This window comes from Stegodyphus dumicola, chromosome 4 (assembly GCF_044657685.1).
Source record: "Stegodyphus dumicola isolate Sdum_Otavi_A_Nest chromosome 4, ASM4465768v1".
Lineage (NCBI taxonomy): Eukaryota > Metazoa > Arthropoda > Arachnida > Araneae > Eresidae > Stegodyphus > Stegodyphus dumicola.
The window spans coordinates 61,639,239-61,652,668 of NC_140771.1; the positions used below are offsets into that span (position 1 = coordinate 61,639,239).

General features: G+C 30.2%; 1 protein-coding gene across 2 annotated transcripts in view; it reads left to right on the plus strand.

The window, feature by feature from the left end:
• Window positions 1–854: 854 nt before the first annotated feature.
• LOC118203995 (uncharacterized) overlaps window positions 855–13,430 on the plus strand; it is an 89,674-nt gene continuing 77,098 nt past the window's right edge. For both annotated transcript variants that reach the window (XR_015040682.1, XM_085815010.1), the window contains exons 1-3: window positions 855–1,266; window positions 9,668–9,847; window positions 11,871–12,046. Coding sequence is in view for 1 of the 2 variants with exons in the window: in XM_085815010.1 (XP_085671136.1) it covers window positions 9,668–9,847; window positions 11,871–12,046 (356 nt within the window). In the remaining variant the exon portion in view is untranslated. The remainder of the gene's footprint in view (window positions 1,267–9,667; window positions 9,848–11,870; window positions 12,047–13,430) is intronic.

Below are 13,430 nucleotides of genomic sequence, written 5' to 3' on the forward strand. Positions count from 1 at the left end.
CGGTTAAAATAGACGGAAATTTAACATGGGAATTCTTTTAAAAACGAACAATTAAAAGAGGGCTTCAACTCGCTTACCTGGCGGGCTTGCCCGCTAGTATAAATATATTAACAGATGCAGTGAAAGAAATTGCAGCACATATTCCTATTTATACCCTTTTTAAATCGATCCCACCAGCGGCCGAGCGGTAAAATCGCTGAACACTGGAAGTTCGGTCCAAGGTTGGAATCCCGCAAACGGGTTGGCTGCATGGACGTTTTCGTGGTTTTCTCCATGTGTTATATGTATACGAGCTATTTTCCCTTAGAATTTCCTCCACGAAGGCAACCCTCACTTAAGGCAGATAGCCCTCGAGGCTTTGCCGTAATTACATAAAACCAAGCACTTTTCAGATCTTACTAAAAATACAGAAAACTGATGTAATATGGTTGGGAATGCTAGTGGTATGTTTGAATAAAAGAATTCTGGTAATACTTCCGGCATTCTGGAATATTGATCTCAAAGGAAAATCCTGCTGAGGTCGTTCAGATTTTGAAAATTCTGCGGGAGTAAAATTTGCTGCCAGTTCTTTCGACCACTAGTTTAGCCAAAATGTAAGCAGGTAAATAAAAAAAGTCAGTTTTTTTTTAATGCAGTATTACTATGTGCTATGATTATTATTACTATGCGCGGAAGTGGATAAATTGAACAAAATAATATTTTAGAGCTAAGTTTGCTATTTTTACTAGAGTTGAGGTTTGACGGGTGCAGTAGCAAATAATGAAATTCTATGAAATGATAAAATTGCAGCAAATGATGAAATTCAAGATATTTAATCCGCAGTAAAGGGTACAACTCAGCCCCATCATCTTCATGCGACAGAGTTAGATTTTGTTTGTTGACAGCTTGTGTGGGTGTGTCGTTCCGGCTCTTTAATTGTAGGTTTTAAGATTATCATCCCGGTGATAACATGTGATCATTGATCATTGAGATGATAAATGAATTTATCATCTCTTAATTAACAGTAACAGAAGCATTGAGTTATACTTTGCAATGCGAAACAAAATGGTTGATATTCGTAAGGATCTGTGTTTAACAAAATCTTGTGCATCAGTAAAGCACTCAGAATAAATTCTTATTTGCTGTAAATTAATTAAATAGATATGCCTGAGTTTTGTGATCTTTTGCGTACTTCTGGTTATTTTGCATCTGTCAACTACTTCGACAGAGGTCTCCGACCTCATAATTGCCATATGACTTTTCCGAAACACTAAATACTTTCCGAAGGTAAAGTTTGTCTCATTAATCATTTAATTATTTTACTAACATTAATTGAAAAGCGTATCATTATGTCTTTAATGCACGAGAGTTAATAGCACAAGTGTTGTATATCCTAGCAATTGTGTTTTGATGTGTAATCCGTTATGAAACATTTTTACAGAGGCTACTCTATTGAAATTCTTGTGGAATTCTATAGAAATGTTTATCAATAAAATCTTAGAAAAAGTTGGTAAAACTTTCACAAAAAAGAATTTTATAGAAATATTGGTGTGAAAAATTATATAGGAATTTTGTAATGTCTTTTTAGAGTGGTATTCTGTAAAAAACCTGTGAAATTTTCAAAGTCTTTAATGATGAGCAGTTTTTAGTTTCTGATTTATTTTAAGGGATATAGAAGAACAAAAATGAGCACTTTTTATTAATAAAAATCAGTTTCAATCATAAATTTAGGTAAAGGATTAAGCTGTTATAAAATTTTAATTTCTGAAATGAGTGCTTTTAATTATGTATCCAAGGTAAGACAAATAGTTTTTTAAATTTAATTAAACTTGAGTATGATTTAAAATTAATTTCTTTTTTAAATCTAAACAATACTGAAATATTTTGTTAAGAAATAAATTTACACCTCTGTTGAAAGTTTTTATTCTAGCCCAGCCTCCTCCACATCATAAGTTCTTTCCAAAATTTAAGTTAAGAAATTCTATTCAAAAATTAAAATTTTAATTCATTCTCTTTTTTTTAATCTTATTTATGATGATGAAATATTTTTTAATACTCAGAAACTTCTAGAATATTTTATAAAAAAATTAAAGCAAAGAATCTTGTTTAGAAATGTTTAGAACAGAGGTCTGATTTTTATAAATTGGATGTGATATATTCAATAGACTTTTATTGGCTGATTCTATGCACAATATATAATCTATACCTGGGACTTTTGGAAGTTGTTCCCTTTTTTAAGATCTTTGGAATAGCTACTCATAACTCTATAAAAACCACATCAAAAGTTTTATAGAATCTGTACATAACTCTAAAACTTTTCCTAAAATTTCATAGATTTCTGTAGATCTCTAACCTAGTTTATAGAAAATTCTAAAGAAACATATAGAGTTATTATTATTATTTTTTATAGAGTTCTATAAGATATTTTTTGTTAGAGATGTGCTAACATTGTAATGTTTGTAGCTGTTTAAGTTCATCAGATAGTGAAGGATTTAGTTAGCATTTATATAGTATAAGAGTTTTAAAGATTAAAATTTAAATCATTTTATTTTGTTCCAAATAAAATTAAATTGTAGAATGCCTTTATTCATAAGTGGATTGAAAGGCAATGTTTATAAAATCTACTTATTTCATACTGTAGTATATATAGTGTTACTACATTTAAAGAATAAGAATCTTGGACTATGTGCATTTACAGGACAACAGGGTGGTATCAAATATAACTCAGCTGGAAGTGAGTAAACAGTGCTGATGCATGCAAAATCTATACGTAATACATGCATCTTTCTTCTTGGATACAGTGTGCTATATTCTATAGTAATCTATGTGTGAATACCAAATTAAAAATTTAATAAAATATTAATATAAAAAATTATCTTTAGTTGCCTTCATAGAAAATATTCTGTAGATCCTTACGTCCAGAGCACCATATTAAAAAAAAAAAAAAAAAAAAATATTTCAGTGATCAGAAAACATAGTACCCCATACTACGTGTGCAGATAGAAGTTGATATGAAGGAACAAAAGGAAATTATGCAACAGAGGGTTCAAGATATTGAAATAGAGATTGCATACTTTTTGCTGCATTTCTATTCTGAATATGTGTGAATGGCTGGGATTCTTGTTTCTGTTTCACTTTTAACATATCTTCCACCAGATAATATTTTCCATAGAGAATTTTTGCTAGATTTTATATGTTCATAAAAATCATTGTGATATTTTGAAGTAGTTTTCAAGTTTAAATTTCTTTTAGCTTTGAAACCTGTAATGAACTTCTTTCTGGAGACCATATGTTGTTCATAGTTGAGAAAATGATGATCAGTTTGACCTCTAACCTGATGTATTTAACAGTGAAACTGATAAACAAAATCAGTCTCATTTAAAAATTTCAAACATTTTGTAATCTCATATGAAAACCCCAGATGTAAATCCCAGACTGTCCAGGTTAATTTCAGATGTCAGGTAACCCTTGTGTATTTAATAACATAATATTTTTTTAAAAAAAGCTGATAGTGCTGTTTTTATATAATCAACAGAAGTGTAAACAACTATTATGCAAGATCAGTATATAATAAAAACCAAACAAAACTTACTTTTAATCACACTGCAAATAATGCAAATGAAGATATTTAATTTGTGTAAATTTCTGATGTAAAGGTGATCATTAATAATAAATGCTAATTATTTTTTCATGTGATATTTATTTGTAAATTTGACATCGAAACACAAATAAAATTGTGACTCTCACCTGAATTATCATTTTTATCCCCAATTTTCTATGTTCAGGGCATGGTATCTTAGTGAGTTTCCTCAAAGTTTTTCTTATTTCAGCTCATAAATACTGCTACATTTTGAGAAGCTAAGTTTAAAAACAGGAACAGGTTTAAAAATAACCTGTTTATGAAAATGCATGTGACAATGTTTCCAAATAGAAAAGTAGAGCAGATATGAAATTTGTAGGGACATAGTAAATCATCTTAGGTCAGGCAATCAGCATGTCATTTTTTGGCTAATCTTTGGAATATCGTAACAGGTAGTTTAGCGACATTTTGGTAAGGCAAAAAAGGTTACTAGGTAGGACTTTAGCGATAATCTGAGAAGTACACAGTTTGAATCGCAGATTATTTTGTCTGAGAGAAATGAGAGATCATGAGATATGTCATGTGACATTTTCCAGAAAATTCTGATCGGGATTTTAGCTGATAAGCACTTAAAAACATTTTCGCTGCTGAAGTGCGGGATCGCCCACTTATTTGTTTGGCGCTTTTTACAAGAGTAAGAAGAATTGGGTTTTTGTCAGTTTTCTTTGACTTTTTAAGTGAAAATAGGTCGATGTGTACATGGATAAAGTCAAGAGTGGCCACAAAGCCATTTTTTTAAGTGAAAATAGGTCGACGTGTACATGGATACCGCATATGTGCAGTTCTTAAAAATGTGCAAAGCAGTGGGCGATTCTGCGCTTTCTCCCAATTTCGCACCTAATCTTCGTCATGATTAAGCACTTTTGTTCCATAAAATTTCTAGCATAAGCGTAATTCGGCTAGCAGATTGTTAGAAAAAATGTTGAGTAAAAAAAAAAAAAAAAAAAAAAAATGCATTTACTTTGTGAAAACAAAATGGCATCAAAAAAAAAAAAAACTAGCAGGTAACTGTAGCAGTATTGGTCACCAAATTTTTGCCAAAAAATCGCCAATTTTAAATAATCCGAAGATTCACCCATTTTGCATGTCTGCCCGTATTTTTTTAAAATGCTTAAGATGATTTATTAACATTGCAAAAGTAACAAATTTACAACTGTCTAATATTTTATAACAATGAGTAATGCATTAAATGTAATTAGTAACAGTTTGTTACTTTATAAGGTATTTCTCCCACCTTTTTGACATGCCTTCGTGGTGTATTGTCTCTGCAGTGGCACCTAAACTAAAAGGTGGTGGATGATGATTTCTTCGTCCCCAGGATTTGGCGATTGGGTCCCCCCCAAACCCCAGTCGCCCTTTAAAAGGGGGAGTATATAAGGTATTTCTCCCACCTTGGCGTGCCTTCGTAGTATGGTGGTCTGCACACTGGGCCGGTATTCCATAGGTCCGCGGTTTGATTCCTGGTGAAGGCGTTAATTTTTCATCTTTCCTGCTTCCAAAAAAATACCTAATGTGGCTGATCTTTGGAATATGGTAACTGGTAGTTTGGTGACATTTTGGAGGCGATAAAGGTTACTACCTAGGACTTTGGTAATAATGTGAGAAGTACTCAGTTCCGATTACGCATTATTTTGTGTCAGGGAAATGAGAGATCATGAGCTACGTCATGTGACATTAATGGACGAATTACAGTTCTTTAATCGGAAAAGGGGGGGGGAATTTGGAAAACTGTAGTACAGTCAAAAGTCGTTAATCCGGACTCGTCGGGACTTCGGTGATTCCGGTTTATCGATTTTTCCGGATTATAGATCATCAGTTTAAATCCGGTAAGATGGCATGCAGAAATTACAAAATTAAAAATATGAAACCGTAATTTATGAAATAAAGAACAATTATGATCTAAAGGGTATCAAAATTTACAAAAAGAAAAAGCTTAATATTTATTTATTTACTTTATTAAACATTTCTTTCAATGTAAGTTGCTTCGTTTCATGTGATAATACTTTCTCTTTAATTCTATTAAACAGACATAATTTCTTGTTTAGTTACAAAGTTCCGCTGTTCAAGTCCTATAATTGCTGTGTTGAGAATACCGTCAATCGAAATGCTTTCGTTTTCAATAACCTGTGGGTCACTTTCTTCACTACTGGAAGCGAATTATAATGAGGAGGAACTTGATTTAAATCATATCAAAGACCAAGTACATCCAAATGAAATACTACACTTAGTAAGGAATTATAAGCCAAATAAAATAAAAACATCTGCCCTGAAGATAAGGATAGTGCTGACAGAACAACTTCCAATCCACAGCGTGAAATTGATAAACATATTTCGGATTTCAAAACATACTTTCGCTTTGTAGATACAAATTACATATTTGTAAATATATATCCGAAATTCTATTTGACATAATCGAAAGTTCAAGCTTACTTTTATGAAATTGCTCTAACAGTCCACAAAAAATAATAAGCCGGATCCAATTCGAAGATTAAGGAACAACAACGCAATCTGCAACATTAACTGAATTAAATAATTTTTGCTTAGGTTACACCGTTCCTATGCGCAAAAACATATTAACATCCGTAAAGGTTTTACACGCACTCGTAAACGCGTGAACGCTACGCATGCGCAGAAAGTTTGTAGCTTTGAGGTCCGGTTATAGATTATTCCAGATTATGGGTGTCCGAATTAACGACTTTTGACTGTACTATATTATTTTGTATTAAGCTTCATTGTGTGTTGTTTGAAATAGTGGAAGTGTGCGTGCCACGTAATGAAGATTCTGAAGATTAGATAAGTTAGTATTTTTAATCATTTGAGGATATTATTTTTATGCATTGTTCTAAATGTAAGGAGTAAATAAATTAATATTCTATTATTGGAAAATTGTTATTAGCAATGATTTAGTTTAAAGTAATTAGGATTGTAATCTAATTTTTATTAATTTAATGTATGTGCTTATTTATATTTTAAGTAGTGTTTTTTAATTTAATTATATTTTAATTTAATGATCGTGATTTTCTGAGTTATATGTTTGTAGTATTTTGGAATACGTTTGAGTAGAATACGTTGAGTATTTTCATGCATTTTCATTAAATTTTTCTAATTTATGAGAAAAAAGCAGTGTACATGGATATAGTGAAGAGTGTGCGCAATGCCATTTTTGTGCAATTCTGGGATTTTTTTAAAGTAAAAATAAGTCGACGTGTACATGGTTTAATGATATTTTAATTAAAATGATAGTTATTTTGTGAATTTTATGTTTGTAGGAATTTGGTATACGTTTCAGTTGAAGTAAACGTGCATGGAAGTAATTTAAATATTTGACACTAAGTATTTGTAACCATTTGTAATATTTGCGGTATGAATTTGTTGGTTACGTTTATAATACTATAATAGATAATTTAGAGGTAAAAGTGTTTGGATATTTTATTTATTTTATACATGGAAATGTTCATCCTTTGTAAGGGTATATACTTTTTCGCGATCAGGTAATTTCATATGAATTTCATATGATCAGGTAATTTCATATTCTAATTTATGAGAAAAAAGCAGTGTACATGGATATAATGAAGAGTGTGCGCAATGCCATTTTTGTGCAATTCTGGGATTTTTTTTGAAGTAAAAATAAGTTGACGTGTACATGGTTTAATGATATTTTAATTAAATGATAGTTATTTTGTGAATTTTATGTTTGTAGGAATTTGGTATACATTTCAGTTGAAGTAAATGTGCATGGAAGTAATTTAAGTATTTGACACTAAGTATTTGTAACCATTTGTAATGTTTGCGGTATGAATTTGTTGGTTACGTTTATAATACTATAATAGATAATTTAGAGGTAAAAGTTTTTGGATATTTTATTTATTTTATACATGGAAATGTTCATCCTTGGAATGGGTATATACTTTTTCGCGATCAGGTAATTTCATACATGTGCTTTTTTACCGAGTTTAAAGATTCACAGAATTTTTTTGCATTTTCGTGCAAATTTTTGTAATTTATGAGAAAATAGCTGTGTAGATGGATAAAGTTAAGAGTGTGTGCAATGCCATTTTTGTGAAATTCTGGGATGTTTTTTTAAGTAAAAATAAGTCGAGGTGTAAATGTTTTATGTGTATGTGCTATTCTGAAAAACGCGCAAGGAGTTTACGATTGTGCACTTTTTCCCAATTTTGCAGTTAATATTTGTTATGATTAAGCAGTTTTGTTACATAAAATTTCTAGCATAAGTGTAATTCGGCTAATAGATTGTTGGAAAAAGTGTTCAGTAAATAAAAAGAAAAGAAACATGTCTTTACTTCATGAAGACAAAATGGCGGCAAAAAAAAAATAGGGGGTTGCTGTAGCAGAATTGGTCGCCAAAAAATCGCCAAGTTACCATAATCCAAAGATCAACCCCTAATGTCTCTGCAACTTTAAAATTATTTTGATAAAATTATGTACATTTCATACCATTTGGCTAGGCAAAAATAAGCATTGTCTGTAAAAGCAATATTTTTTAAACTCTTAGTGCTCTTGCTTGATTATGATGCAATTTAATTTTAAATTGTGCTGTTAAAATCTTAGTGAATATATATTGCTTAGGCATTAGCTAAATATTTTAATAACATTGACAAGACTTCTAAAATATTTAAATTTTCATTTTCAAGCCATGGTATATTCTAATTGTAATTATCTTCATTTAAAAAATGATTATTGGATTGTTTGTTTCCTCTCCACTTGAAAAAAAAAAAAGCGATATTGTGATATTTTAGTTAACTAACCGGCTTAATTTTTCATTTTTATCTTTCCTTTATACCGTATTTCCTCATGTACTTGCTCAGTTCAGAGATTTATGCAGATTTGCTTGGCAAGCAGTTTAGCTTAGAAAGAATTCATAACCATTTAAGTTTTAAGAGATGCACACTTAGTTGTGAGAACGACTGCCACACTTGCCTGTCAGTTTAAGACATCACTGCTCTCATGAATTACCTGACATTAGCCATGGTGGTGTGTTAAAATTTGATCAAATTTTAGTTTATCTGACCAGAGGGTTGCAGCCTTGATAGGAAATATTTAGATTGTATTTAAGAGAACTGTACTTACTGTACCTTTGTTTCTCTGCAAGTGTAGAGTGGTATTTAGTTTTGCATTATTTTAGTTTTACCTTCACTAATGCTGAGATACAATAAACTGCTTCCGCAATTTAGTTAAACTGTGAGAGATAACTGACATCATAATTCTTTAGGTAACATTGAAAGTTGAAATTTAAGTAGAGTTCTAGTTAGTTGTAGTGTTTTTAAGTGTTGTGTAGTGTTAGTATTTAAGTTGCAGTGTTAGTAAGCCTTTACGTTATAAAATGAGCATGAAAGGTGTAAGAATACAAGTATACTTCCTTTCATAGAACATTTTAATTTACATTTTAGATATTTCTGTTATATTTTCAGCTTTTAAATCCCATATTTGTCTCGCACTAGGTTTGTGTGACTATTTTTGAAAGAATTTGTTATAATTAGAGATAAGTTTCTTTAAACTAGGATACGTAATACATAAACTGTTTCAATAAAACATTCAGCATATTGTGGTTTCTAATGCATATTAATTTTCAATTAAAAAACAAAATGTAAAAAAGAGGAGTGGAAAATAAAAGTAAGAAACTTTCTGATTGTCATTTGAGAATGGAAAAATATATGAAAATATTTATTAGAGGATCGTTTTATAAGACATTGTGAAGAGTTACAGTCTTAAATAAATATTTTGCTAATTGTCTGATATTTTAAATAATAAATGATTTTTTATGTACAAAATAATTGAGTTATCAAGCAAGCTTTATTTGACATTAAACAAACATTATATTTTAAAGTCATTTTGATTTTAAGTGTAACTTAGCAGGCTTATTTTTTAGCATTGGTAAACATTACCACTAATGTAATAAAATTATTTTTCTGTCATTTTAACAGTTGATTTTAAATTTCTTATTTATTGTGTAAGATATTTTCATAAAAGAAAATTGTTGAAATTTTTCTTGTTCTATGAAGTATAACATTAGAGTGCAAACTTTTTTAGATGGGTATCTGCTTCAAGGTGACCAAAGATAAGCAGTGGAGTCGGAAAAATGGCTGGTCACCTCCACTTCACCCCCTTCAAATACTGGCCTGGTTTTTCCTTTTTATGTTTGCTATCTTTTACTTCGGTATTTTAGTTCCTAATATGCCAAAAGGGGCTTGGCAAATATCAGCATGTATTGTATCCTTTTGTTGAAAGATTTTGTGTAATATTTTCTTTTATATATATATATTTTACTATATCTTTGTTATATATACTGAAAATTGTGAAAACCCAATTCAAAACTGCAAGTTAATACACACTTTTATTTGCGGTACAAAGTCTATTTCAGGTTACTTTTCTTTTTAGTTAAATTTGGGTAATCTTTTGTTGGGGTATATTGACATTGGTGACTGCTGGTAGATCATCTAAGAAACCAGTCAACTAGAAATACATTAACCTTGTCACTATGGTTTTTTTAAAAAAATATTTTGCTATTTACAAGATTATCATTTAACTGATATTGTTTAGTTAAAAGATTATGCATGATATTTTTCATAATTGAAAATGATGAATGCAAAATATATATTTCTTTTAATGCTGTCTTTTTATTTGAACAATTAAAATGAAAATTGATTTGGCACTTCCTTGTTAAAGTGACAACCACTCTCAGTCACCAAAATTGGAAGATTAGTCACCAGAATTAGGAAACTTGTAGTAACACTTTTAGTAAGCATGTAATAAGAGTATTGTATCATATAACACATATATGCAGCTGTGTGCATTATTGAATTTATGCAGTTCTTTTTTTGGAGGTTGGGTGGGGGTATTTATGTACTATTAGTGCAACCACCTTGGCAGAGTTTGGTGACTATTGCTGAAGAAATAGATTGGTGACTTGTAACTGTAAAAATTTTATTACATTAAAAAGTATGATTAAAAGCCTGTTTTACAATTTAAATAGGTATTTATACCAAAAAAAAAAAAAAAAAAAAGTCATTAAGCCTACTCAGAAGTAGGCCTTTTTTTTTTTTTTTTTTTTTATTTATTGTTCTGATGCTTTTGTGGCAATCACTTTTAGGACAATATTCAAAGCAATTGTTCCTTTAGTGATTTTGCAGCAAAATACTGTACTACTGCAGAAATTTTATTGCAGTTTCTTTCAGTGTAAGCAGATCCCACAAGCACATATTTTAAGCAAAAAATTGTACGATTTGCGTATAAAACCATTGGTATGTGGAATGTAGATAAATAAATAGTAAATTAATAAAAGTTAAAAAAACTTGTAATATGAAAACAGTGATGTTGGTTATTAATGAAGAACTCTTTTATGCATATTTGCCAGAGTTTAATACAATCTCAAACTTTTGCAGTTTTTACTGATGTGGTTGTGATAATATACGAGTACCATTTTGCTAAGCAAAAATCTAACACTGTGCACACATTTTTTTTTTTTTTTTCTGTTTAGCTGCAGTCAAAATTAATTAAAAAATGTCTTTCATTAGAGAATTATATTTCCTGGAAGCATTTTACATTCATACAAATCCTTCGGTTCTGATTAATGATCCCAGTCCTTATCCTTTATCATCAGATTTTCAAAAATTAATTTGTAGTTGTTTTTGATTTGCAATTTTGTCAATAGATGCCACCAGTGGCTTTGTTTTCTGTGCTTGTGAAATGAAATTTTCTGAAAATTTGCTCTCTTGTTTTATCGCATAAGTACACTTCTTTGTAGTCATTTTTACTTTTAAAGCAGATGAAGAAGGTTCTGTTAATGTTTGAAATTATAGTAAAGCAAAAATTTTCACATTATGTCAATTCTTGTTGCTAATTATTAGTGTATCTTTAAGAACAAATAACATTAAAATTTGGACTAAAGAATAGTGTATAATTTTTAGGTATAATGAAAGAATAAGCATAAGTCATTGCTTAGGAAACTAACATAAAGTTCAAAGGAAATATTCTTTAGCTTTGCATAAAGTAATTAAGCAAGAACTGATGGGCATTATCTTGTTTAAGGTTAATAATAAGAATCTTAATAATGAGAATAATCTAAATCTTCTCGCTTTATGCTAGGAAACTTCTTTTTTATTCCTATGTGTTGAATGCAGATGAAAGATAACTTAGATGATTAATCTCTTTAGGTTCTTTGTTAAAATTTAGTTAATATATTCTAAACATATCACTAATATTATATCACTGTTGTTTCTTAACTCATTTTCAGATAAATGCCATAGTTTTCATCTTTCATATTGTGATTCATTTGATAAGTGTGTCATTAAATCCAGCAGATGTTAATGTTCGTGCCAAAGCGAATAATCGCCCTCTCCCTACATTTGATCGTTCAAAACATAGTCATGTTATTGAAAATGATTACTGTCATATCTGTGAGGTTAAAGTGTAAGTATTTTATGCTTATTCTCATTTATAATTTTATTACATGCGAACACTAAGTACTGTATAACACTAAAATAAGTGCTATTGAATGTATCTAAATATTCTCATGTTGCTATCATTATTTAATTGCTAAATTTAATAAAGAATTCTAGGTAAAAGTGCAGAATCGTTCACTTATTTGTTTGGTGCCTTTTACAAGGGTAAGAAGAATCGGATTTTTGTCAATTTCCTTTTACTTTTTAAGGGAAAATAGGTCGAAGTGCACATAGATAAAGTCAAGGGAGTGTGCAGTGCCATTTTTGTGCAATTCTTGCGAATTTTTTTTAAAGTGAAAATAGGTCGATGTGTACATGGATACCGAGTATGTGCAATTCGTAAAAATCCTCCAAGCAGTGGGCAATTCTGCACTTTCTCCAACATCTGTAATGCTCAATGCCACACTTTGTGAATAAAGCATTAAAAAAAAAATATTTATACTATAGATGTGTGGGAACATTTTATATTTTCTTAGTCATAGAAAAAGTAAATCATCATCTATTTACTATCAGTTTTATAAAAATCTTCAAAATGTTAAATTATATTTTAATATAAAAAAACTTTGAGGTTAGAGTAGAGAAAATGGTACACCTTGTATTATCGTGAGGTTGTTGTTTCATTTATGGTAGCCTTAGTAGTTGAATGTTATGGAAACCCTATTATGACATAATCGGTTGCATGATTGTAGTAGTAAATTTGTAAGGGCTTGTGGTGTGTGATGGTTAGGAAGTACAGTGGTGGCCAAAATTGTGCATACTTTTGGAAATTTTTATGTTTTTGAACTTTGTATGCTTATAGAAAATGTTATGTTTCGCAAAATGCAAACTTGTATATATCATTTTAAAGAGAATTTATTACTGAATTCAATACAAAACACAAAATTCAATTATTTGCAATACAAAAAGTTATATGTACTGTAATATAAATAAAAAACACAGTTATGAAGTGGTTTGTAATGTCTAGCTTTCCTGGCCAATCACTGTTCTTGTTCTGAGAACCAATCAAATGTTAGTAGCTGCCAGTAGAAGCTGACATCATGTTTACACTTGAAACAATTCATTATTTTGCTTTGTTCTGTAGAAGGAGGACCTGTTTCTTATATACTGCAATTACAAGTAGGAATTTTTGTAAAAAATTTTAATATTTAGTCAAGAAGCAATGACAGCAAATAAAAGAGTAGATTGGACACCTAGAAAGAGATGCAATGTTATTGTGTTACGAGAAAGTGGTCTTTCCTACGCTGAAATTGCAAGACAGGTGGGTGATTCAGTGACTACATCTGGAGTCCGAAAGTTTTGCTTACGATATCAGGAGACAAATTCAATAAAAAACAAAGAAGGAAAAGGCCGAA